General features: G+C 49.9%; 2 protein-coding genes across 2 annotated transcripts; one reads left to right on the top strand and one right to left on the bottom strand.

Moving 5' to 3' along the window:
• The first annotated feature begins 7,520 nt into the window (after positions 1 to 7,520).
• LOC124512036 (glyceraldehyde-3-phosphate dehydrogenase-like) lies at positions 7,521 to 8,637 on the top strand. Its single transcript, XM_047079356.1, has one exon. It carries the CDS (start codon positions 7,589 to 7,591, stop codon positions 8,588 to 8,590), a length of 1,002 nt encoding a protein of 333 aa, XP_046935312.1. The 5' UTR covers positions 7,521 to 7,588; the 3' UTR covers positions 8,591 to 8,637.
• Positions 8,638 to 24,575: 15,938 nt separating this feature from the next.
• Positions 24,576 to 26,695, bottom strand: SYNDIG1L (synapse differentiation inducing 1 like). Its single transcript, XM_047080201.1, has 3 exons — positions 26,234 to 26,695; positions 24,893 to 25,033; positions 24,576 to 24,734 (listed from the first exon to the last, which is right to left on the bottom strand). The coding sequence occupies exons 1-3, from the start codon at positions 26,651 to 26,653 to the stop codon at positions 24,576 to 24,578; spliced, it is 720 nt and encodes a 239-aa protein (XP_046936157.1). The 5' UTR covers positions 26,654 to 26,695.
• Between the last annotated feature and the right edge of the window lie 502 nt (positions 26,696 to 27,197).

Below are 27,197 nucleotides of genomic sequence, written 5' to 3'. Positions count from 1 at the left end.
TTGGCACATAGTAGGTGCTACAATCTGTTTAAAGACGCAATGAGGGGCGCCTGGGTGGTTCAGTCGGTTAAGCATCAGACCCTTGGTTTTGGCTCAGGTACTAATCTCACGGTTCGTGAGATTGAGCTCTGCGTTGGGCTCCGCACTGACAGTGTGGAGCCTGCTTGGGATTCTCTCTATCTCTCTTAAACTTAAAGAAACATGGTGGGGGGGATGAATGAAATGGGGACACTATGCTTTTCCTGCTGTTGTCTTTTGGGATTGGTACTCAAATGTAATCAATCCTAAGTATCTCTCATTGGCCATTGTTCTCCATCCTACAGCAACCCCATAATCTAGGTCAGTGGGTGCTGTCATCTCTGATGCTGACTACCTCCATTCAAACTATCCCATTCCATCCTGACCAATGCGGGAATGATCTTGCTAAATCTGGCCTGCGATGGCCACCTATAGCCAGCAGGTGGCGATCTGGTGCAGCAAGAGGCAAGTCTCTGGGTTCCTAGTAGGTACAACCCTGTCTGGCTGTTTCCAACCTCAGCCTAACTCCTCTTACTGCCTTAGCTGTCAGAGGGTGGTACCAACCTCCCTCCTGAGAAGTGACCTGGTTGGGGCTCTAGATTCTGTTTGTCCTTTCCATGAGCTCTCAGAACCAGAGCAGATCTGATGTCCCCAGCAGTATCTCAAAGGGGTCTAAAAACCACCTGGATCTCAGTACCTGGGGGAGCTTATTAGGAATGTGGATTCCAGGGCCCCACCCAGATCCAATGATGGTCTTAGACATTGAAGAGGCAGCATATGCACATGGGTGAGTTAAACCTTGTACTTCACTTTCTCCATCTGTGAAATGGGGTTTACATAGTAAGCACTAGATGAGCATTTGCTGTTGGTAACAATGATACCCAGTTTGAGAGCCCCTGGGAAGCTAATGTCCAGGGAGATTCTTGCTCAGGATTGCCCTGTAAATTAAAGATCCTCCATCCCCCAAACCGAAAGGTCCTTTTGTTCAAGGCCAGCTCTTCTGAGTCCCAAACCCACAGGGAGATACTTTAGCTTCTGTTGGGAACAAAAATAAGATTAAAAAAAAAATGATATGTCAGTATTTATTGATTTGGAAAATATTTTATTAGTATGGTTAAATTATTCTGGTGTAGAAAAACCATTTCCTTTGTAATTGCTTAGAAAGGCAGATTATACCTAAACAGTGACTGTGTTTGCTAAGAATACTTTATGCTGATTGCAAAGTTGACGTTTGTTGAAATTATTTGTATGTTTCTGCACCGCTTCGTCAAATGCAGATGTAGAAAGAAATTCCAGTGAAATGAACAATGTGAATAAAGGAAGAAAACAGAATACGTGAGGCTGGCTCTATAGCTTACAACATTCTGTGCCATTGTAGACTAATGGTTCTGCAAAATTTGAACATAAAAGCTTCACCCTGAAAATCAATCAGCTGTGAGTAAGTAAAAATAAATTTATGTATCTATCCCCTGGGGGCAGGCGTCCTATATTTTGGTGGAGATTATCTTGTCTACCTTGATGCATGAGGTTGCTCCTCAAGTATTTTTCTGGAGGCCAGCACCCAGACCTTTGGGAGGCTCTCGGGCCCCGAGCAACCAACTCATACCTCACTTGCCCCTCCTGAATGTTCCACCAGCACCTTGGTCTCGCCAACTGCCAGTCTGGGCTCATTCCCCACCAACCTGCTCTTCTCTGAGTAGTTTTTAGATGCTGGTTGCTGCCAGCATCGGGTTAGCAGTTGAACTGGCCAGAAAGCTGGGCATAATCCTATAGTTTTCTCTCCCGCATCCATCTTGGCAGGGCCCTCGGAACACTGCAGGCTTCACGTGGTTCCGCACTGCTAGATTATCGCAGGGAAGAGAATTGGACTGGTCCAGGCTGCCCTCCTCCGTTCCTAGTAGGAATGAGCAGAGCTCTCGTGCCAGGTCACGTCTGAGGCCACTCACCACCCAAGTCTGGTCCAGTTGTCTGGCTGAGGTGCTAGAATAGACTTGCTCACACAGGGTCTGGCAGATATGATAGGCTCCTGTCCAGCAACCCATGACAGGCTGAGCCCTGTGCTGTGAGCTGAGGGTACAGAGCCATTTGGCCTCAACTCTTGTCCTCACAAAGGCCTCCGTTGACTGGCAGCAATATGATAGAAGCTTCCATATGGAACGCACAACAAAGTGCGGTGGGTTCACAAGGAGGCACATGCCTGGCTTTGGCATCTCGTAGCTTCTCCTGATCCCCCCCCCTCCCCCGCCAACTTGTAGCTTCCCAGAGCCAGCTTTTCTCAGAAATACTAGCTGCCTGGGGGGGGGGGGTCTCTGGGAAATGCCTGGATTGCTCCTCAGATGGCCTTAGTCTTTGGTTGTAAAGCACTTGTCCCAGTGTGACGGCTGTCATGGGAGGATGAGGGACAGGTGTCCTGACAAGGAAGTTAATAGGATGGAGATGGCAGGCTGAGAGGCCAAGCTCAGGAGTGCGTGCACCAGGGACCTGCTCCAGCCTTCGGTGCTGTCTGCCCTTCTCACTGGCCTGACTTCCAACAGGGAGGTTTCAGTGTGATTTCACCTTCCCAACCTTGGCTAGTGATACACGAGGACACCTGTGGAGTATCACTAGCAGGTTCCGAAACGTTCCCATTATTGGTTTATCTCATGGAAGAGGAGGAGGAAGCTTTCAGGGAGATGAGAAGAGCAGCAGAAAGTAGGTTTAATAGTATGGAAAAATTTCCATGGAAAATGACTTTGAAAATAGCATGAAATCCGCTTAACTCTAGCGGCTCTTCTCTGCCAGGCAGAAAGAGCTGGAAGGGGGCAGGCGGACCTGACAGGAGGGCAGCCAGGAGGAGACTGGGCAGGCAGCCGCTCACATAGCGCCTGCCTGAGGAGACCAGGGGACAGTGGAGGGCAGATGGGCTGCGGCGGATCCTCCTCGGGACCTCACCTATTCCAGACCGCGGCCCCCACGGTGCAGGCTGGTGGGAGGCCAGAGTCTGGGAGGAGAGAAGTACAGGCTGTTGGGAGGTATTTGGAGGGAGAGCACCTGAGAAGCTTTGCTCAGAAGGGGTGCCAGTGCAGTTTGGTGACTTTTGCATGTTGCCAGCCACGCTCAGCTTCTAGGCTCCCTGACTTTAGGCCGTTATCTATTGTCACCTCAGTGTGGTCACCTCAGTGTGGCTAAACATTACAATCACCTGGATGCTTTTTTTTTTTTAAGTTTTTATTTAATTTGAAAGAGACAGAGCAGGCGAGGGGCAGAGAGAGAGGGAGAGAATCCCAAGCAGGAAGCACTCACTGCCAGTGCAGAGCCCGATGTGGGATTCGAACCCACAAACTGTGAGATCATGACCTGAGCTGAAACCAAGAGTCCGTTGCTTAACTGAGCCACCCAGGTGCCCCAGCATCTGAGTGCTTTTAAAACTAGGTTGTCCCAAGCCCAATTGCAGACCAATTAAATCAGAAACGCTGCGTGATCTCATTAACCTGCCCTATGATTTTACCTTCTAAATCTCTCAAATCTGTCCACTTCTCACTTCCATCATCACATACTGGGCTGCAATATACAGTGAACCAATCTTCCCCACATTCATGCTGCAACCAACAGGGGCATTTTTTTGAAACACAAATTCAAATGAGCCACTTGCTTAAAATCCTTCAATGCCATCCCTTCTTAGGAAAAAGATCAAAATAGTAACTTTTTACAGTGGAGAAACCTGACAGACACCAATGAAATCAAGAGATAGAGCTTAACAATACCAGTAACAAGGCATATAACTTCTGTGGAATTCTTGCCAGCAATTTATAACCTCAATCCAATCCCGAGAAAACATCTGACAAGCTAAAATCGAGAGGCATGCTATGTACATTCTGTGTAATAAATGAGCAGTGCTCTTCAAAAGTCTGAAGGTCACGAAGAATAAAACTAAGGGACTGTTAGAAGCTGGAGGAGACTAAGGAGACACAGTAAACATGCAGTGTGGACCCTGGGCTGGAGCCTGGAACAGAAAAAGGATTTTAGGGGAAAGGATTTTAGTGGAATTCAAATACGCACTATAGTAAGTAGCATGGTACCCAGGTTATTTTCCTGGCTGGGATAATTGTACATACTCGTGTGAGTTGTTAATCTTTGGGAAAGTTGGGTGAAATAAAAGTCACCCAAATTAGAAAGGAAGAAATAAAACTATATTTGCAGATGACATTTTATATATAGAAAATGGTAAAGAATCCAACAGACTCCAGCTCATGACAAACTCAGCGAAGTTGCAGGGCACAAAAATCAGTCGTGTTTCTATGTACCAGCAACAAACAATCTGAAAAGGAAATTAAGAAAACAATTCCATTTACAGTAGCATCTTAAAGAATAAAATACCACGGAGTGAAAGGCTAGCACACTGGAAACTACAAAATATTGCTGGAAGAAATTAAAGAAGACCAAAATAAATGGAAAGATATCCTGTATTCATGGATTAAAAAACTTAGGACTGTTAAGATGGCAATACTCCCCAAAGTGATCTACAAATTCAGTGCCTATCAAACCCCCAAAAGCCTTTTTTTTCCCATGCAGAAGTGGAAAAGCTGATTCTTACACTCATATGGAATTTCAAGGGAAGCTGAACAGCCAAAAAAATAATTGAGAAAGAAAAAGTTGGAAGACTTATATTTTTGGATTTATATGGTACTGGGATAAGGATAGACCTATAGACCAATGGAATAGAATTAATATTCCAGAAATAAATCTGAAATATCCATAGCCAGTTGACTTTCAACAGGGCTGCTAAGACCATTCATTGGGGAAAGATGATGTCTTCAACAAATGATGTCTTTATTCCATGTAAGAAATTAACTTATAATTGATCAATAACCTAAGTATATGACCTAGAACCATAAAGCTATTAGAGGAAAACATATGGGCAAATCTTTATGACTTCAGATTTGGCAGTGGATTCTTAAATTTAACATTGGAAACAAGCAACAAAAGAAACATTGGACTTTGTAAAAATTAAAAACTTGTGCATCAAAGGACATTATCATGAAAGTGAAAAGAAAAGTACAGAATGGGAATACACACACACACACACACACACACACACGTGTGTGTGTGTGTGTGTGTGTGTGTGTGTGTATAATTTATTATTTTATTATTTTTTTAAGTAGGCTTCATGCTCAGTGGGGACCCCAATTCAGGGCTTGAACTCAGGACCCTGAGATCAAGAGTTGGATGTTTAACTGACTGAGCCACCCAGGTACCCCTGAGAAACATATTTTCAAATCATATATCTCATAAGAGTTTAATGTCCAAGATATATGTTAAAAAACTTTCAACAACAAAGACACAACTTAATTAAAAAAAATTTTTTTAATGTTTATTTATTTTTGAGAGAGAGACACACACACACACAGAATCCGAAGCAGGCTCCAGGCTCTGAGCTGTCAGCACAGAGCTCACTGCAGGGCTCGAACTCATAAACCAGGAGATCATGATCTGAGTTGAAGTCAGTCACTTAACCAACTGAGCCACCCAGGTGCCCTGAGGACTTAATTTTTAAAAATGAGCACTTGATGGGCACCTGGGTGGCTCAATCGGTTAAGCATCCGATTCTTCTTTTTTTTTTTTTTTTCTGGGGTTTAAACAAATAACAGTTTATTTTTCTTTTCTGTTCTTTCTTTCTTTCTTTCTTTCTTTCTCTCTCTCTCTCTCTCTTTCTTTCTCTTTCTTTCTTTCTTTCTTTTTCTTTCTTTCTTTCTTTCTTTCTATAGTAAACATAATTTATTGTCAAATTGGTTTCCATATAACACCCAGTGCTTGTCAATGCCCATCCTCAATGCCCATCACCCACTTTCCCCTCTCCCTCACCCCCTCCATAAGCATCCGATTCTTGATCTCGGCTCAGGTTATGATCTCACAATTGGTGGGTTTGAGCTCTGTGTCATGGGGGCTCTTGGCTGACAGCATGGAGCCTGCTTGTGATTCTGTCTCTCCCTCTCTCCTGGCCCCTCCTCTGCTCGCATGTGCTCACGTGCATGCACACGTGCTCTCTCTCTCTCTCTAAATAAATAAAAATGAGCATTTGAATAGACACTTCTCCGAAGAAGAGCTAAAAATGGCCAATAAGCACATGAAGACATGCTCACCCTCATTGGTCATTAAGGAAATGCAGATCAGAGTCACAATGAGATATCATTTACATTCACTAGGATGCCTATCATAAAAAGAAAACGCACAGAAAATAATGTGTTTTTGAGGATGCGAAGAAATCGGAACCCTTGTACATTGCTGGTAGGAATGTAAAGTGGTGCAGCCACTGTGGAAAACAGTTTGGTGCTTCCTCAAAAAGTGAACATAGAATCGCCATATCTTAGTTTAAGCTGCTGTCACAATTTATAGATTGTCTGGCTTAACAAACACTTATGTCTCATAGTTCTGGGGGCTGGGAATTCTGAGATCAGGGTGCCAAAATGGTCGGGTTCTGGTGAGAACTGTTTTTTCCGGTTTGTAGACGGCTGCCTTTGTGCTGTTTGCTGATGTGGCAGAGAGAGGAGAGGGCACCCTTGTGTTCTTATGGGGCCACTAATCCCATCATGAGGGCTCTGCTCCCAAGCCCTAGTATTCCCAAATGTCCCACGTCCAAACGCCATCACAGTGGGGGTAAGGACTTCAACATAAGAATTTTGGGAGACACAATTCAGTCCATAGCACAATAAGACTCAGAAAATCCACTCCTAGGTATATTTTTCCAAACAATTGGAAAACACACTCAAACAGATACTTGTATTCAAGTGTTCAGAGCAGTATTATTCCCAGTAGCCAAAAGGTGGAAAAGACCCAAATGTGTACCAACAACAGATGAATGGAGAAACAAAATGTATATTCCACACAGTGGAATATTTCTCACCCATAAAAAAGAATGAAGTTCTGATACTTGCTACAGCATGGATAAACCTTGAAAACATATGGCCCTAGATCTAACTACAGCCTCTAAAAACCCTTCCCTTGATCCTCAGGGGCTCAGAGGGGCTCTTCCTTAATTCAGTGATATTTGAGTTCATTAATTTATCAGGTACCTGCTATGGATCAGATTGGGTCCTGGCCCTCAGGTTGCACAAAACCCACATGGGTGAGGAGATGGGAACAGATCTGATACACAAACTATAATGATATGCAACACTTGCCCGGGATGTCTGTGCAAAGTGAAAGATATAATTAAGTGTGCCTGGGGAGAGAGGCAGCCTCTGAATGGTGAGGAGGAGGAGGAAGACTTCCTGAGAAGGAGAGGGTATCCTGGGGTCAGGAACTCCCGGAGCAAAGGGCTGCTGCCTGTGGCTCTGGGAAATGGGGGTGAGGTGGGCAGAGGTTAAGGCCAGAGCAGTTGGTGGAGACAGATTGTGCATGGCAGGTGAGGAATCTGGGCCACACCTTGGAGGCCACAGTGGGTTATGTTGCAGCGGGTTTTGTGATAGCTTTCAGGGGCCCTGGGCGTGTCTTGAAGCTGTGTATAAAATTGTGTGTGATGGCTCTCTGCTCCTCCCCGTTCGACAGACAGCCGCATCTTCTGGTGCAGTGCCAGCCGCGTCCCCGAGACACGATGGTGAAGGTCGGAGTCAACGGATTTGTCCGTATTGGGCGCCTGGTGACCAGGGTTGCTTTTAACTCTGGCAAAGTGGACATTGTCGCCATCAGTGACCCCTTCATTGACCTCAACTACATGGTCTACATGTTCCAGTACGATTCCACCCAGGGCAAATTCCACGGCACAGTCAAGGCTGAGAATGGGAAACTTGTCATCAATGGAAAGCCCATCACCATCTTCCAGGAGCAAGATCCCGCCAACATCAAATGGGATGATGCTGGTGCTGAGTATGTTGTGGAGTCTACTGGGGTCTTCACCACCATGGAGAAGGCTGGGGCTCACTTGAAGGGTGGGGCCAAGAGGGTCATCATCTCTGCCCCTTCTGCTGATGCCCCCATGTTTGTGATGGCCGTGAACCACGAGAAGTATGACAACTCTCTCAAGATTGTCAGCAATGCCTCCTGCACCACCAACTGCCTGGCCCCTCTGGCCAAGGTCATCCATGACCACTTCGGCATCGTGGAGGGACTCATGACCACAGTCCATGCCATCACCGCCACCCAGAAGACCGTGGACGGCCCCTCTGGGAAGCTGTGGCGTGATGGCCGAGGGGCTGCCCAGAACATCATCCCTGCTTCTACTGGCGCTGCCAAGGCTGTGGGCAAGGTCATCCCTGAGCTGAATGGGAAGCTCACTGGCATGGCCTTCCGTGTCCCCACCCCCAATGTGTCCGTCATGGATCTGACCTGCTGCCTGGAGAAAACTGCCAAATACGATGACATCAAGAAGGTGGTGAAGCAGGCATCAGAGGGCCCCCTCAAGGGCATCCTGGGCTACACTGAGGACCAGGTTGTCTCCTGCAACTTTAACAGTGACACCCACTCTTCCACCTTCGACGCTGGGGCTGGCATTGCGCTCAATGACCACTTTGTCAAGCTCATTTCCTGGTATGACAATGAATTTGGCTACAGCAACCGGGTGGTGGACCTTATGGTCCACATGGCCTCCAAGGAGTAAGAGCCCCCTGGACCACCAGCCCCAGCAAGAGGAAGAAGAGAGAGGCCCTCAGCTGCTGGGGAGTCCTTGCCCCCATTCATCACCCAACACACTTGAGAATCTCCTGACCTCCAGTTTCCATCCCAGACCCCCTGAAGAAGGGGAGGGGCTTGGGGAGCCCTACCTTATCATGTACCATCAATGAAGTATACTGTATCCAACCAAAAAAAAAAAAAAATTGTGTGTGCACATGTGCGTTTTTCTGGGCAGGGTCCTCAGCCGTCATCACATTCTCAAAGGGGACTGTCCCCAAAGAGGCTAAGAAGTTGATTGTTAGCCAGGCTGATTAGGCTCTTCCCTAGCACCCTTGGTTCCAGCCAGGCTGGGCTCCTCTCCACTCCCCAGCACGGTGCTGGTGCCAGGCCCAGGTTTACTGCCTGAACCACCTGTCTCTGCTAGCCTCCTGTCACGCCCTCCCCACTCACAGAACAGTCCCCAGCAGCCCTTACCCCCTGAGCCACCTCTGAGTCACCACCGTTTGGCTCCCCTGTTCGAGTCTGTCTGTCTTCTCTGCCTAGAGGGCCACACCTACTTGCCTCCCCCCCAAACCTGCTACAGTCTGGTTCCAGCCCTGTCCTCTCCTGACACAGCTCTCAAATGTCACGGATGAGTGATGAGCCATGTCCCAGCTGCCAAATCTGAAGTCACCTCAGGGTACTGCCTCTTCTTCCACCTCCTCCTCCTCCTCTTCTGAAAAGCTCCCCTCTTTTGACCTCCTCGACATTGCACCTGCATGTTTGGAATCTCTTCCTGCCCCCGAGATCGTTGCTTTTCTGTTTTTCTTTCCGACTTTTCTGTTTTTCTTTACCTTTAAAATTGTGCGTTAAAAAAAGAAAGAAAGGTAATGCATGCATATGGGAAAAAAGTCAAACGGAACAAAAGAACATATAGTGAAAGTTACTTCTTCCTTCCGTGATCTTAAATTCCTCAAAATCTCTTCCTGGGGGCAACTGTTATTACAACCCTTTGAGGTCCCATATGATAGCCACTAGCTATTTGTGATTATTGAGCACTTAAGATGTGGCTAATTTGAATTGAAATATATTTTAAATGTAAGACACAGACCAGATTTCAGGATTTAGTATAAAAAGAAAGGAAAATATAATACCTCATTAATGATTTTAAAATACACAATTGTAACTCAATAAAGCTGGGGAAAATAATTTAAAAATATTGACTGGATGTTAAAATGATACCATTTTGGATACCTACTGGGTTGACTAAAATAGGTTAAAATGAATTTCACCTGTTTCTTTGTATCTTTGAACAGGATGTTGAGAACATTTAAATTACTTACGTTGCTTACATTTGTGGCTGACGTAATTTATCAGACTGTAATGTTCTAGAGCTAGGCTTTGCACTTGTAAGCATGTATGCATTTCTTTAAAGACACAATACATAAATAGCAGAGCACATAGACTGCTGTAAATTTCTTTTTGCACTCAACCACTTTTCTCAGAGACTATATATTAGTTTGTCTCAGCCTGCAATATTTTTATAATGTCTGCATAGCATTCCATTAGATGACTGTACCAGTGTTTATGTCGTCAGCTCTCTGGTAATGGGCATTCAGGCTGTTATCTTTGAGTGCTACCATAGCATAGTGAGTCTGTGAGTATCTGTGAACTTACATCTTTGGGCATGTGGGCAAGGATACCCGTAGCATGAATTGTTAAAAATCGATTCGCCAGAAGTGGGTATTCTTGGAGTACTGTGGATGGCTTAATCTCTGTGAGTCCTGTAGGCCCCCGACCAGTCCACTGTGGATTATTTGTTGAACAGAAATCTCAGATGTGGAGTTCTGAGCTGGAAGAGGCCTCAGAGTTCGCTATTTATTCGTTAATTTTACCAACACTTTCTGAGTTCCTTTGGGGGCAATGGTGAGCCCACAGACGAGGAGATGGGGTCTCTACCTTGAGGAGCTCATAGTAGAATAAGGAGACGGATGCATGCAGACACGTGATTAAAGTCAGGTGCTTTAATGAGGGTGCGTGTGAAATGCAGTGGGAGTATTTGATAGATGGTGAAACTGAAGCCCATATACCAAAGTGAATTTGCCAGGGTCACTGGAATGGATGTCTTCTTTTCCCCTTTAGAGTATAAGCTTTGGGGAATCAAGATCTGAGGTGTTTTGCATCTGTTGTGAGCATGAGCTCTCCTTCCTCTGAGTCAATATATATTAGTCATTATGAATCTAATCGGCACCAAGATGTGCATTTTCATACCTGATCTCATCTAAATATCCCAACAGCCCGTGAGGTAGGCTGTTGCTACCTGACATCAGCGTCCCCTCCACCTCTCCACACACACACTGAGGCGTCCTGCCTCCCCTCAGAGCCCATGTCCGCTCCACTCGTCTATGGGAGAGAGGCTGGAGGTACCTCTTGGTGAGGTGCGGCTGAGAAGCCAGTCTGAGTGCCCCAGGCAGCCAGCATGCCAGGTGGTTAAGGTTCATCCTTTGGATCCAGAATCCAGGCTCAGATGCCAACTCCACCGCTCTTGCCTGCATGCCCTTGAGCAGCATATTTTGTGTCCGTTGCCTCTCCCGAATGCATCATGATAGTCTGCTTCAGAAAGCTTGAGGGTGGGGAGTGAAAAGTTAAAGTGCACACCTTGCCTAGACTAGGGGCTGGCCTGCTGTAAGCGCCCAGAGATGGCGGCTGTGTCTGTGGGGCTGGCAACAAAATCGCAGAACCAGGCCCTGGAAACTGCATTTTTGTTATATTGTCCATGTTTTATAAGCTTTCGTCTACCAAACATATTTCAGTCAGTTGGCATGGTCTTACCACAGATTTGGAAAAGTTTTTTGTTTTTTTTTTAAGTGTATTTATTTATTTTGAGAAAGAGGGAGAGAGGGAGAGAGGGAGGGAGAGAATGAGTGGGGCAGGGGGAGAGAGACAGAGACAGAGAGAGACAGAGAGAGAGAATCCCAAACAGGCTCCACACTCAGCGCAGAGCCTGACGCAGGGCTCGAACTCACAAGCCATGAGATCGTGACATGAGCCAACATCAAGAATCAGAGGCTTAACCAACCGAACCACCCAGGTGCCCTGCAAATTGTTGACTTTAAAACAGTTAATTTCATGTTATGAGAATTTCATCTCAATGAAAAGAAAGAAAAGAAAGAAAAGAAAAGAAAAGAAAAGAAAGAAAAGAAAAGAAAGAAAAAAGAAAAGAAAAGAAAAGAAAAGAGAAAAAAAAAAGCTTATGGGCCTATGGGCCGTCCTTCCCCATTCTCTCTTTGATGACCCTTAGGGATTCCAGTTAAGACTCGATTGGAAACCACAGATCCTTTAACATTATTAAGGGGAGCCTTGGGAAATGGAGGGGAGAGGCTCTCTTGGGGACAGAGAGCGGTCCCAGCGAGAATACTGAGAACCAGTCCCTGTGCTAAGCACTGAGGATTCAGCCAGCCATGAGTAAGACCCATGAATCCTTTCTCATGGAGTTTGCATGCCGGTAGAAGAAGGCTGACAAACACAGGGAATCAGATGTCACGCAGGGATAGAGCTGTGAAGAACAACAAAGCAGGTAAATGGTTAGGGATGAGGTGGCTGGGGAGGGCCTCCAAGAGGAGGTGACATTTGAGCAAGCAATGCAGAGCAGATATCAGGAGAAGGGTGTTTCTGGTGGAAGGACCAGGACCAGCAAATGCAAAGGTAAAGCGAGGCAGGAGCACACTTGGTGTGTTAAAGGACCGGTAGGAAGGCCGTCTCAATCTGTACCATTTCTGAAGAAAAGGGACTCATTCTGTCCCGGAGAACATAGTAGGCTGCTCCGCGCTTAATATATGCTGAGTCAATATTTAACCGATGCTCACTGACGGAAGGAGGTTGGGAGGCTGAACAGCGTCTGGGGTGGGGGTTGGAGCTACCCGGGCTTCCTGGCACAGCTCCCAGCTCCCCAGCCTGCTTCCTGGCCCCTGAGTGGGGAGCTTCTGGCAAGCAGCCCCCTGAGGCTTCCTGGGCAGACTGCTAGGGTGGGGGGTGCTTTAAGCAGTACTGAGTCCAGCAGCGCCACCCCGATGCTTGTCTTTAATTGGCTTCTCTGAGTATGGAATCCTCCATATGCCACCCCAGGGAGACGGTGCAGCTGGAAAAAGCCGCTCATCACTTCTCCACCTGTATGCTGGGGGTGGGGGGGGGGAGGGCGGTGGGGAAAGAGGAGGTCTGGAGCTGGTAGGGGGTGCTGGGCAGAGGCGGTGAGCTCTGAGATGTTTCTCTGCTCAAATAACCAGATGCAGCTCCTGCCCCGATTTGGGTAAAGAAGAAAATGGAGAATTGTTTCAGGCAAGGGTGGAAGCTGATTTCTGCTCCTGAATATTTATTTCACTTTCCTACTCACCCTTGCTGGGTTGATGGGATTTTAGGCACAGAGGGTTAAAGACGGAAGACTCAGCGATTCATTGTAAGGCTCCCCAACTTCCCGGCTGGTTGGGTGATTTGCCTTATCTCTCCGAGACTTACTTTTCCTGTCTATAAAATATGGATTAATACAAAAGGGAATGAGCCCAGTAGTTGGCATATGGTGGCACTCAATAATCCAAATCTAAAACCCGAGGTTGCCTTTCCTTTCTTGTCCATGGTTGAGAAGATTCCCTACTTCCTCCTTCCTGAGCAGACAGCTCTTCACGGGGACCTCTGAGTCAAGCACCATTTCTCCCAGCTTTCCTTGGTAGCACACAGGACTGCTGCATGGGCAGGGTAGCAGCTGACCTGTCCGTCCCCTGGGCATGGGACAGCATTTTGGGAAATGGAATGGAAACAAGGATCTGCCACCACCACCCCTGTCCATGACCCCCACCCCACCCCCACATCCTGGTGGTTTTGTTGCCCAAGATTCCTGATCCCTTTCTAGAAATCTCTTCCGGACTACCTAAATGGGCTGCAGGCTCCTATGGCTCTGTCTTCCATGCCTCTCATTGACCATTCAGAAAGGGCCAGAGGCTGTTCTTGGTTTTCACCATCCACCAGGCGGCTTGACAGGTGCTGGGTAGGCTTATTGGCCTTCTGGAGTTACAGAGAGGAAATATTCCTTAAAATGCATTGTGGGTAAAACACGTGGTTCTCTCTCTGCTATCCTAAGCCCTGCTTAGCGTCATTTAGGGAGAGGAAAAAGGAAAGAAGCAATGGGAGAATGGAGGGGGGCAGAAAAGTGCTTAAGATAAGACTTGGCACAGAGTAAGTACTTAATATCTTTTTTTTTTTTTTTTTTTAGGTAGGCTTCATGCCCAGTGTGGAGCCCGCATGGAGCTTGAACTCAAGACCCTGAGATCAAGACCTGAGCCGAGATCAAGAGTCAGACAGACGCTTAACGGACGGAGCCACTCAGGCACCCCCTTAATATCTTTTTATTATTACGTTTTAATTTTTGTAGTTAATTGTATATATCTTTGACCAGGAATTTGTTTTTGTTTGCTTAAATTGTTATCGATCTGGGCACTGGAATTACAATGAGGGGAGACAGACATTAATCCCATACTCAGGGAATTAAATGGAAAGTTGCAACTGGGATCTGGGCTTTGAAAAAGGGGCACGCGGGGCTCAGAGAATGCTCAATGGTGACAATGGACCCAGCCAGGCTGGTGATGGAGGGCTTCCCAGAGGAAGTAACTTTAGGACAAAGATATGAAGGGTGACAAGGAATTAATTAGTCCAAGAAAGGAAGGAAAAGTATTTCAGGCAGAGGGAATAGCATATGCAAAGACCTTACAAGTGTGAAGGGCAGGCCCACATGATGGGGTGCATAGAGTGTGAGGGAGTGTGTTGTGAGATGTAGCCGGAGGCAGGCAGGGCATGTAAGCAAGTGTAGGAGTTTGGTTGTTATCTAAGAGATAGATCCTTTGAAGGCTTTAATTGGGGAAGTTTATTTGACTAGATTTGCTCTTAGAAAAGTTCACTTTAATTGAGGGGAGGCCAGGGAGGAGGCAGAACGGCCATTTTGGGGGCCTACATTTTTTTTGTTTTGGTCATTAATCTTTGGGCATTAAAGAGGGCACTTGTTGGGATGAACACTGGATGTTGTATGTACGTGATGAATCACTAAATTCTACTCCTGAAACCAATATTACACTATACGTTAACTAACCTGAATCTAAATGTAAAAAAAAAAAAAGAATATTTTTTTTCCAGTTTTGGTAGGAATTTACCTATTTCTATGAAGACTTCAAATTTGTTGGCATAAAGTATGCCCTTTTTTAATTTTAGTAATAATCTTATTTGTGAATATAGCTACATGAAAAGACAAAATCTTCAGATATTTGGCTGTCTTTATCTTTTAAATTTTTTTTTAGTGTTTATTTTTGAGAGACAAAGACAGAGCATGAGTGGGGAAGGGGCAGAGAGAGAGAGGGAGGCACTGAATCTAAACCGGACCCAGGCTCTGAGCTGTCAGCAGAGAGCCCGACGCGGGGCTGGAACTCAGAAACGGCAAGATCATGACCTGAGCTGAAGTCGGTGATTTAACCGACTGAGCCACCCAGGTGCCCCGGCTATCTTTATCTTTTAAACCTCTGTTCTAACTATAGTCACATTATCCTTTTCATTTATGATGTTACATATTGTTTCTTTTCCTTGGCCAGTCTTTTCTAAGATGCATCTAATTTGTCTATTCAGAGAATCAACTCTTGGCTGTGTTGGTCTCCATTGCATTTTTTTTTTTTTATTTTGTTGATTCCATTTTGTTTCTTTTTTTAAATTTTTTTTTTCAACGTTTATTTATTTTTGGGACAGAGAGAGACAGAGCATGAACGGGGGAGGGGCAGAGAGAGAGGGAGACACAGAATCAGAAACAGGCTCCAGGCTCTGAGCCATCAGCCCAGAGCCTGGGCTCGAACTCCCGGACCACGAGATCGTGACCTGGCTGAAGTCGGACGCTTCACCGACTGTGCCACCCAGGCGCCCCAACCATTTTGTTTCTTATCATCTCCTTCCTTGGATTGTTTTGGGGTTTATTGTATTTTTAAAAAATATTTGTTTTGGGAGAAAGAGAGAGTGTGTGCACGTACACGTGAATAGGGGAGGGGTAGAGAGAGGGAGAGAAGAATCCCAAGCAGGTTCCATGCTGTCAGCACAGAGCCCCATGCAAGGCTCGATCTCGCAACTGTGAGATCATGACCTGAGCCGAAATCAAGATGCTCAACCGACTGAGCCAGCCAGGCGCCCCAGGGTTTACTGTACTTTCAAAAAATTTCTTAGATTGGATGCTTAGGTCATCAATCTGTTCTTGAGGGTATTTGCCTCGTAGCTGAACTCAGCTGAACCACAACTGGTTTTCAGGGAACTGTGGGGTGGGGACCCTCCACATGAAGCGGGACTCTAAAGGCCTAACCTTGGTGCAACTTTGCTTTCTCCCCAAACTATAGTAGAATGATTAGAAAAGAAAAAATAAAAAAAACCATAAGGAGAAGAACTATATAGAGGAATCATTAGCCACAGCGCTTTGGAAGTTGGAAAGTAGATGGATTTAACAGGCCAGAGAAAAACCAAATCGCAAACTTGAAAAAGAAGCTGACTTACACCACAAAACCATTAAGAGGCCCTGGAACCAGGCATGCCAGTTATATTGGAGCTGGGAACTTGGGCTAGTGGGGGTGGGGGGGACAAAGGAAAGCTCCTATAAGTTTGCAGAGAAAAAGTAGATTTTATGCAAAGGATTATGGCTCAAAATGTCATTGGATTTTTCAAATAGCCTCAGCGGAGACCACAACACGATGGCGTAGTGATATGTTCGACATTTTGAAAGAAAGAGTTTGTGGTTAAATTGGTGATATATATTAGCAAACTAAATCAATGAGAAGAACACGTTAATTATTAACTCCAGGGAAAACAAAATGTTATACAGAAAAAAAAAGAATAAAAAAGATAGTATCCTATACAGCTCGTTTGACAATAGATTCGTAGTCATAATGAGGCAAATAATGAATATTGATCGAATCAGAATTGTAAATAACTGTATTGGGAGGCTGATGATGGAGGAAGGGAGAGGTATGTACACGTTTTGTGGGATGTGTGTGTAAAGGCAGGGGGTTGGAGAGCGACCAAATCGTCCCTTTCCATGATGAGAAATCTTTACGTAATGCCAACACCTGAAAACTCAAGAAGTAGCAAATAAACTTGTTCTTTAAAAAATATATAGTAAATACCAAAAGGACTGAAAACAGCATCTCTGGGACTGAGAAAGGGAGGGGGGCAGGTCGGCAGGGGGGCAGGTAGGGTCGGGGAGGGGCTTCAGGGAATTGCTAATTTTCATAATAAGCCCTGTAGAATTTTTCAACTTAAATAATAATCTTCCGGGGCGCCTGGGTGGCTCAGTCGGTTAAGGGTCCTACTTCGGTTCGCCATTCCTGAGTTCGAGCCCCACATCAGGCTCTGCGCTGACAGCTCAGAGCCTGGAGTCTGCTTCAGATTCTGTGTCTCCCTCTCTCTCTCTGCCCTTCCCCTGTGCATGCTCTGGCTCTCTCTCTCTCTCAAAAATAAATAAACATGAAAAAATTTAAAAAAGCAATAATAATCTTTGAAAAGAGACAGAACAGGTTTATAATAGTATTCAAGTATTCCTTTACAATAGTAATTATTACTTGCCCCAGTCTTTTAAAAACCTATGGTACAAAACACGTAATTTAAATCTATCATTTTGTCCATTTTTAAGCATACAGTTCATTAGCGTAAAGTCTGTTCACAACGTTGTGCAACTGATCTCCAGAACTTTTTCATCTTGCGCAACCGAAACTCCCTACCCATTCGAGGACAACTCCCCATTTCCCTCTCCCTGCAGCCCTTGGCAAACAAATTCTACTTTCTGTCTCTGTGAATTTGACTACACTAGGTGCCTCGTACAAGTGGTATCCTACAGTGTTTGTCTTTTTTGTGATTGGCTGATTGCACTTAGCACAAGGCCCTCAGGTTTCATTCCTGTTGTAGCACGTGTCACAACATCCAGGAGGCTTTTGTAGGAGCCTGAGTGGGAGCCGATGGGGGCTTGGACTGGGGCTTGGCAACACAGATGGGGAGAAGTAGACAAATCAGGGAGGTATGGGGGAGGTGGTGAGACGGGGTGAAGCAGTGCTCCTGTTTTCAACCGTGACCTTCAGAGGGGGCAGTGGACAGGTCAGTGGCACTCTGACTTGTGGGCTCCTTTGGAGGATGTGGGTGGAGGCGAGCCAGGGGCTGAGTTAGGAGCAAAGGAAGTTGAGAAAGAACCTCTTCTTTTGAGGAGACCAGAAGGCACAAAGGGCAAGCAGCCGCTCTGACATCCTTACCCCTTTGGTTATGTCTTCCTACAGAGTACGGACCTCACTTCCGTACTTCCGGGCATCCCAGGCCAAAGGCAGGGGGAGGTGTGTGAGAGTCCTGTCCTCTGTCCCTATTCACATACCACCAGACTGGACACTCCAGGGGTCTCCTCTGTTGCCTCGGGTCTGTTTTATCTCCCCACCCCCCCCCCCACCCCCACTCCTATCTCCTCCAAGAAGTTGTGGGTTCTCCCCTCTGAGAGAGAAATTGCAGAGGAGAGAGTCCTGACCCGGACCCCCTCCAGCTGTGTGGCATCTGCTGGGAGCAGACCCCGCAGCACACCTAGGGATGCTGGGATCAGACGCGAGCCCACCCTTGGAGGAGCAAACAGCACATCGATGTGGCGATTTGAATGGATGCAATGGTGGCTCATGAAAGGGGCCGTTAGCTCTATTTGGTTTGTGGGTGGGGGTGTGTCTGTGGGAGGGAGTTGTCAAAAAAAAAGGGCTACAGAGAAGGTGGGATTTTCTGGACCTGCGTCTGGGAGGATTTTTATCAGTTGGGAGGAAAAGGTCAGGGAGTCGAGGCCGATAAGGGAATTACAGGCAGAGGGAACACAAGAAACAGGTCCCGGTCTTCAGCTTGCTATCAGCTGGGATCTGCTGAGAGGTCCACAAGGTCGAGGTATACCAGGACTTTGGCATTAATCTCTCTGGCTGGGTAGGGGTGGGGGCGGGGTGGGTGGGTGAGGAACTTACCGCACGGAAGCCGTTTAGGGTGGTGATAACTAAACGCATTTCCCGCTTTTGGACACTTACTAGGACACTTACTTGGACACTTAGTAGGTGTCCAAGGCCGTTGTGGGAGCCATACGAGTATTCCTGTGTGTAAGAGTCCCAGCAGCCTTAGGCACTATTCGCCTTGAGGGTTCCCAGTTTTCCAAATGGGAGGACACCCAAGGTTGCACAGAAAAGCAAGGTAGGATTTGAACTGGGCAGTCTGGCTCCGGATCGACCACCGTCACCTGCTGTTTCCCAGGGCTGGAGGGGATTAGGAAGGAAACCCGTCCAGGAGTCGGCCTCAGGAGTTGGGATGTGGAAGAAGGGGAGGGGCTGGGAGTTGACGAGGGTGAGGGTGGAGACACAAGTCTCCCAGAGGTCCTGGTACCATTCACTGAGCTGTGGAACCAGGACAAAAGAGGGCTTTCCTGGCCTCAGTTCCTCTGTATGTAAAATGGGGACAGAAACACTATGGCCGCGAGCACTGAGGGTGCTCTGTCAACGTAGCCTGCCCGTTGCCGCTTCATCTGGGCCCTGCCCGCCGTTACACACATGTCTGCTGTCCCCTCTGTCCCCTTCCTGGCCGCCTCTCTGGCACCTTGTGCGCTGGGAATTTCTTTCTTGTTTCCTCATGGAGCTAGAAGTGGCTTTGAAGCCTGGCTCTTTAGAGGGAGAGAGGTTCAAGGGATGTAGGTTGGAAATGCAGATGGGTGGCAGGAGCTCCTTTTATTTTGGTTCAGAACATCTGAGTGTCTCCGTGGGGCACTCCCCACCCCTGAGAGTGCGGCCTCCCCTTGTTGCAGAGCGGGTGTGAAAGCACGGGGTGGGGGGGTGGGGTGTCTGCTGTGAGCCTGGGGCAGGCAGGGCTGGACAAGACTGTCATCTTCCCGCCCTACCCCTGCCATTCCACCAAAATAGAAGGACCGAGGTGTCAGCCCTAGGGAGGGAAGCCTTTGAAGCAGGAAACAGCCTGGGAGGGAAGGCTGAAGGAAGCAAGTGTGTTAATATTCACAGGGCAGCAGCGGTCATCCCTGGGTTTTCTGTGTTTCCACGGCAAGCAGACAATCACCGGCCTTGCTCAGCGATCTCAGGGCCTGGGAGCCAAGGCCTGGGCTCGGCTTACAAATTGCTGGGTGACTGGGCAACTCACCTCCCTCTCTAGGCCTCAGTTGTCTCATTGGTAGCCTGAGGGACTGTGACTAGGTCCTTTCCTGTTGTGACATTTGTATCCTTGACAACTTGGTGGCCCATCCCTGCCTCAGCATACCCCCTCCTATCACCTGGGTGGCCCGGAGACTCTGGAAAGCAGCAGGGACATAAGTGTTAACGCTGAGGGGTGGTGGGTTTGCCTAGAGCCCCCTCCCTGGGAGGTGGGCAGGGGCAAGAGGGGCGCAGGGGCACATTCAGAGACATTTAACAGTCAGGGGAGCCCAGGCATGGACCAATGCATTTGGGGGAGGGGGCTGCTGTGTCAGCTGTTAACCCTTTATTCCTGGGGAACCAGCTGCGGGGTCCTGGGGGAGGGCTCAGGGAGTCAGAAAAGGGAACCATGTGGGGGGCTTGGGGCAGGGCATATGTATCAACCGGCATGGAAACGGTTCAGCATTTTGGCCACCGTGTGACTGCACGAGAGACCTGCTCTCTGTCAGCCCTGTGTGTGGAGGGAGGGACGGGAAAGGCTGCTGGGGCCCAGGAGCAGCTTTCTGGCCATTTCCGCCGTCAGAAAAATTCCTTTCACTCAGAGTGGGTGGCAGTCACTGTTTCCACTTGGCCCAGCCTCCCAAGGCCCGTGGTCACAAGGAAGGGAGGCTTCCTCTCCGCGCCACCCCCCACCCCTCCCCGCTCTTTCCACGCAGCACTGTGGCTCCACAGCCAGGCAGCGCTGGGTCCTCTGTGGCTGCCTCCCTCAGCCCTCTTCCCTCCCCCTGTGGCCCCCATCCTCACTCATACCCCCCCATCCCCCAGACAGGGACCTTTCCCCTTGGTTCTGCCTGTCTGGCAGAGGACAAAGGTGAGGTGGAGTTGCAGGGTGGGGGCGGCAGGAGCAGGTGCAGCTGAAGGGCAGCTGGTGGGGAGGGAGACCCCGGATTCTTGGTGCAGGGCCCCTTCTCTGCCTGCTGCCCCGACTTCCCCGTGCGGCAATTTCGCTTTCTATTTTAAACAGTTTGGGTTGGCTGCTTCCCTGCCTTCCTGCTGGGTGTTTATAGTGAGGAAAGTAATTGGTAATATTTGCACAGATGTGCTAGCGCGGCAGCTCATCACGGGCACCTTTCCCCGGGGGACCCTCCCTGCCCCCAGCCTCTCTCTGCCAGCCTGAGGAGCCAGCCTGCAGGGGGTAACGGCAACAGCAAGCTCCCCCCTCTCCCAGGAGCCTCAGGCGCTGAGGCTCAGGCCGAGAAAGCGCCCTAGGCGCACCCAGAGGCAGGCCTCAGCTTGACCTGGGAGGAGTTCCTGCCCCTGCTGCAGGGACTGATCAGAAGGAGCCCAGGCTCCGCAGGATGTGCCCTTTCTAAGGGACTGTGTGGGAGGGGAGCCCCTGGGGGCTCCGTTTCTGATTCCATTTTCTCCTGCAGAGTCTGAATTTGCTTCTGGGGTAAGGGAGGGGGTAAAAAGGAGGAGGAGCAGGTGATCATAAGATATCATCTGGCTTCTTCTCCCCTGTCTCAAGGCCTGAAGGCAGCATTCTGGGGGGCTAGGAAGGAGGTGGGGATCATCTGGGCTGTGAGACAGGGGCCTGGACTGCCCGTGTGTGCTGCCCACTGCCCATTCTGGGGCCTGGCCAGGCTGGCGACGGGGTGAGACTGCACAGCGGGCAGGGCCAGATGAGACTCCTTGGCCGCCACGTCTCCTTTACCCCTTACCTGTGTGTGTGCACCTGTGAGTGTGGGCTGTACCTGTGTGTGTGTGTGCATGGCTGCACGCCTGTGCCTATCTGTATGTGTGTGCACGTGCATGTGCCTGCGTGTGCTACATGTATGTACCACACACATGCATACATGTGCTTTGGTTTGTGTCACCCCCATAAGCCGACCCAGACACAAGGATTCAATTGCACGTAGATGGCCGCAGATAGCAAAGCAGGGGAGTGAGGAAGAAGGTGGGGGGAGGAAGGCGGCCAGTGAGGGCCGTGGTCTCCAGCAAAATGCTGCCGTGGGCAAGTGTAGGACATGGCTTGGTTTCTCCCAGCCAGAGGGCAGAGAGTCGGGGTTATCTGTCCACCAGCTCCCATCGTCACTGATTGAAGCCTCCTGACAGGGCTGTTGGCTCTCTGGCACTTTGGCCCGTCCTTGGCCTGGAGCCGCAGAGTTCTCAGGGAGCAGCCTTCAATGTGTGGAGGTAAATGCTGAGTGGCGCTAGGTGACACCGCCGGGTCTGTTGCCGTGTGGTGGGTGTGGCCGGTGTGGCGGGGGCGGGGGGGGGGGCGGCTGCAGAGGTGGGGGGAGCTGCAGGAAGGACAGGCTTGGTCCCTGTAGCCATTGCAGGTGCGTGGCAAACAGCCTCAGGCCAAGCCGCCGTGGGGGGCTGCCCCAGCTGGAGAAAGCCTCCTCACCCTAGGCCTCTCTCCTTTTCTGGATGGCCCACACCCAATGACTGTTTGCTGCGGGGGGGCCGGGGGGGGGTATAAAGGCCTGGCTCTTTGTCCCAACTTGGGTCAACTCTGAAGGGTATCCTAGCTCCAGACCCCACTACGTTCAGGCCTGCCTCACAGTCTCACCTCCCCCTGCCCAGATCTGCCTCCTCCTCCCTTCCTCAAATGATATCCCAAGAGCAGCCCCTAATATACATCTGGTGCTAATCTCTGTCTCCGGGGCATCCGGCCCACGCAGCATGTGTGTGTGCAAGAGAGCATAGCTGTGTCTTGCCGGGAGGGCATACAGGTGTGGGTGCGCCTGTCCCACCTCCCCCAGGGCCCTCCACGCAAGGTGATCTAGACGCCAGGCTGGTCCCTTTGCTGGCCCAGGCAGGCTCCTGGGGGCCTCGGGCGGGGGCAATAGCTACAGGCAGCTCAGTGGAGCCTCAATCACCTGCAAGCTCTTGACCTAGGAGGGATTTTTCTTCAGGCACGGACCTTGTCTTGTCCTGCTTGGAGTCAAGTGCACGCCATCACCCTACATCCAGGCTACCCTGAGCAGAGCAGTGGTGGGGTGGGTGGGTACTCTGGCCACCCCTCCTCCTGAGATCTTCTTGAGAAGACTGCTGGGGGCCCAGGGCAGCACATGCGCAGCTGGAGGTCAGTCTTGGAGGACGGTGGGCTGCAGGCAAAGATGGAGGCAGGCAAGGACACGAAGAGGCCCAGAGGGCACCAGTGTAACAGAAATGTTTATTACAAGGATAAATATATACAATAGGGGGATATTAAAACCACTGATCCTGGGCCTGTGGGACTTCAGGGGATGCGGGGAGTGGAGGGTGAGGCAATGCCTGGTTGGGGAGGGTGATGGGACAAGGTGGGTCAGTGGTCGATCCACAGCCCTGGGCTCTGGATGCAGCCTGGGAATGACCAAGTCCCCAGACCCTGCACAGTTGGGTCCTTTGCTTGAGCCTGGACAGGCCTGCCCTCCCAATATACTGCCCCCCCCAGCTGCCTGGCTGCCTCTAAAATTCTGGATGTTTCCTAGTGGCTGGAGGTGTTGAGAGCAGCCCTGGTTAGGGACGTCAGTGAAGACGGCTGACCCCCTGCATTCAGAGGTGGGAAAACATCACTGGTCTTTGAGAGACATGTTGCCTAACCTGCTTCTCCGAGGTGGTGGGGTCCTCAAAAATGGCTGTAGTTTGGCTCCAGCCCAGATGCTCTAGGCATAATCCAAATAGTTTGGGAGACTCCTGCCATGTCCCTGTTCATGAATACGAGGGGTTATGGGGAAACAAATCTAGATAAATTCTCCTCATCCCTCTAGACCTTGCTCAAGGAACACCTCCTCCAGGAAGCCTTCTGAACACTGCTGGGCTGCCCAGCAGCCATGCCAGTCCTCTATCCTGCCCCTCGTTTACACTCATGACTCCCCAGGGTCTCTCCTTGCTGCTTTCCCACAGGGCTGGATCTAGGGCCCTGTGCTCAGTGACTGGTGTGCTAAGGACACTCTCTGGGATGGTATTAGCTCAAGACCTCCCAGGAGGAGCCCAGAAAAGGGTGATGGAGGTGAGGACCGGGGGTGGAGCAGGGAGGCCTAAGTAGTCTGGCAATATTGCAGGACCTCTGTCATTACATCTGTCTTTTGTTCCTGCGCAAGGAAGCTCTAAGACCCTGCCTTGGGTGCAGATCTTACGTGCCTGAGACTCTTCTTCTCTGTCTAGACTCTATGGTGTCTTACAAGCCCGCAGGAGAGAGCCGGAAAGAGCAAGGGGTCCCTGTGTCTCTATGTATTTCGCTCCGGGTTGGCTGGGGGTCTTGGCCTCATGGGGCCAGAGAGTGGAGTTGGGGAAGCTCAGGTTGTCCCCAGTGTGGAGACTCCGATTAGCCAAAAGAACTGGGTCAGGTCCCCTATCCCCAGGTGTCCTTTTATCTCCCAGTAACCTCCTGCTTCTTCTCTGTGGAGAGGCTGGCAGAGTTGGGGAGTGGGACTCTGGCAGGGCAGGTAACCCTTTGTCGCGGGGGTGGGGGGCGGGGGGCAGAATAGGCTGAGCTCCCGGCCGGCCTCAAGCCAGAGGTAGGTCCTGCCTAGATGGCTTGATGGGCAGCCCTATTCTCTCTTGCTTCCTGACATAGCCTGGGCCAGAGGGTGGTGTCCCAGACTCTGCTCTGGGGCTGGGGGCTGTGGACAAGAAGAAGTGACAGTGGAGCCCTGCAGGCTGCAGCCTGGGAGGCCTCCCCACATCAAGCCAGGATTGTGGGTTGTCTTCAGGGGCCGGGGCTCTCCAGAGAGCCTGCAACCCCAAGCCTCACTGCCTCCTCAGGCGGAGCAGGGGAGCCAGGATGCCAGGCCCTGCTGGCTACTAGCCATGGCCATTCTGGGACATGTAAGCTGCCAGAGCCACCACCACGGCCACATAGAGACCGGCGCCCACGGCGATGGAGAGTGTGGCCAAGAAGAGGGCCCTGCGGGAGGTGGTGCTGGCCAGGCGGAAGTCTCCCTTGGAGATGGCCTTGCTGGTCTAGGGAGAGAGAGGTGCTGGTGAAAGGGGGTGTCCCCACGGTTGCGAACCCAGCCCCAGCCTGCGGGGGCTCTGACCCGGTCCTGCGCATGGAGGGTCAAGCCCTCCAGTGGAGGGAGGGAGCAGGAGCAGATGCCCTGGGCCCCTCGTGCTCTTACCCCCTGGGAGAAGTAGAAGGCAGCGATGCCCAGGGGCCAGAAACAGCAGAGCATGGAGAAGATAGTAAGGCCCAGGTGATCCCTGGGCGGCAGCGCCACGAAGTTGTCTTCACTTTCACTGTCTGTCGACGTCACATCACTCTGCAAAACACGGGTGGGCTTTTGCCACCGGGCCCAGGATCACCAGTGGCAACGATGTGGGGCCACAGGTAGTGTCATCTGCTGCGGGGGGGGGGGGGGAGTGTAGGTTGGGCTCGGCCCGCTCTACCCAAAGCCTGAACTGTGGCCCACTGATTCCCTCCTTTGGAATTAGCACAAGCATACAAAGAAAGAATACAAGTGTCAGTGTGCAGGCTTGTGTATCATCGGACAGTAATTGTGAAAGAGGAGAAAGTCTCAACGCCCAGTGGCCAGGAGATTGAGTTAATAAGTGAAGGAAGAACATACAATGGGATACCAGGAAACCCTTAAAAATCACCTCGTAGACAAATATTAAATTACGTGCAGCTATACTGAGATATGGTGCTTGGAGGGGAAAATCTGGTTATAAAACTATGTGCAGCAAGATCTTTCTGGGGGGAGTAGGGTGGGAGAAAAAGATTGAACAAAAAAAGACTAGAACATCATCGACTAAAATAATAATGTTCTCTTCCAGCGGTTTTCTGTATTTTTAAATTACTTATGTAATTAAGAAAACAAGAATGATAGGGGCGCCTGGGTGGCTCAGTCGGTTAAGCGGCCGACTTTGGCTCAGGTCATGGTCTCGTGGTCCGTGAGTTCGAGCCCCGCGTCGGGCTCTGTGCTGACAGCTCAGAGCCTGGAGCCCGTTTCAGATTCTGTGTCTCCCTCTCCCTGACCCTCCCCCGTTCATGCTTTGTCTCTCTCTGTCTCAAAAATAAATAAACGTTAAATTAAAAAAAAAATTAAAAAAAAAAAAAAGAAAACAAGAATGATAAATGCTATTACAAAATTAAGCCATTGGAGCACCTGGGTAGCTTAGTTGGTTGTGTCTGACTTTAGCTCAGGTCAACATCTTGCAGTTTGTGGGTTTGGGCCCCACGCTGGGCTCTGCACTGACAGTGTGGAGCCTGCTTGGGGTTCGTTCTCTCTCTTTCTCTCTCTCTCTCTCTCCCCTCTGCCCCACCCCCACTCACGCTGTCTCTCTCTCACAATAAATAAATAAACGTAAAAAAATCAAGTCATCAACCCAAGTTTGTGTTTCTCAAAGTATGGACAGAATCTGTGCCAGAAACATAGATTCCTGGGCCCCAAGCCAGGCCCACTGAATCTCAGCACCTAGAGGCTGGCCTGGGAATCTGCATTTCAAACACAGCCACTCACCTCCTCCTCCTCCTCCTGGTCATTCTCCTGGCCCTGCTGCTCCTCTTGAACCCCGTAGGACACAGTCTGGATGGTGACATCCTCTTCTGCTTGGCCAGGTTCTGTGGACCGCAGCGTAGGCCCCGCCTGGGGCTCCCTGTTCTCTGTGAAGCTGGTCTCACAGCTGTTTGCCCTGGCTTCCTTGACCTTGTCCCTCCCCAGGAGGCAGGTGGGCCTGTACCAGGCCTCCACGGCCAGCTGCAGGGATCCTGGGTCCAGGAGCTGATGGGTGCGAGCAGAGCCAGCACCACCCAGGAGGTAGGAGTAGAGCTTCTCCTGGCATGACCAGCTGGGCGAAGCCTCGGGGTAGGGGTAAGGGCCATGGAGGGGGGCGGGGCTCCGAGGCAGCAAAGGGTTCTGCAGTTCACTCAGACTCTCCATGGTTCTGGGGGCAGCTCCAGGGAGGGGAGCCTGGGCCAGCTGAGCTGTCCTCAGAGGGCCTGATGGGCGAGCAAGACAGATAGATGCTGAGTCCGGGGCGCTGGATGCAGGACGGGAAATGTTTAAGAACTCAGGCCCTCGGACCCTGCCTTTACCACTGGCCAGCTGTGGGACCTTGAGATGGCCACTGAGCTTCTCAGAGTTTCCTTTTCGTAGTCTACAAATTGGGTGTAGCCACAGTACTCACCTCATAGAGTTGGTTCATTCATTTATCCTGTCCACACTTATCGGTTGAGCATCAGCTCCCCACCAGGCACTGTACAGATACTGGGGACACGAAGGTGAGAAAGGCAGGGAGCAGAGAGAGGGAGGAGGATGCACTGTCTTCACGGAGCTCACAGTGGCGGAGAAGACACCTGCCCTGAAGGGGAAGGACAGCAAGGGGCGTAAGAACGTGCAAGGCATGGAACGGACACAAAGGTACAGGGAAGGCTTGGGAGCTGAGATAGAAGGAAGAGGACCAGTTGGCAAGGCAAGGGGAGGG

This window comes from Lynx rufus, unplaced genomic scaffold (genome assembly GCF_022079265.1).
Source record: "Lynx rufus isolate CCGP_SWC_20201006 ecotype Redwood Valley unplaced genomic scaffold, mLynRuf1.p SCAF_17, whole genome shotgun sequence".
Classification (NCBI taxonomy): Eukaryota; Metazoa; Chordata; class Mammalia; order Carnivora; family Felidae; genus Lynx; species Lynx rufus.
The sequence above is the reverse complement of the archived record's forward strand: the minus strand, read 5'-3'. Positions and strand labels throughout refer to the sequence as shown.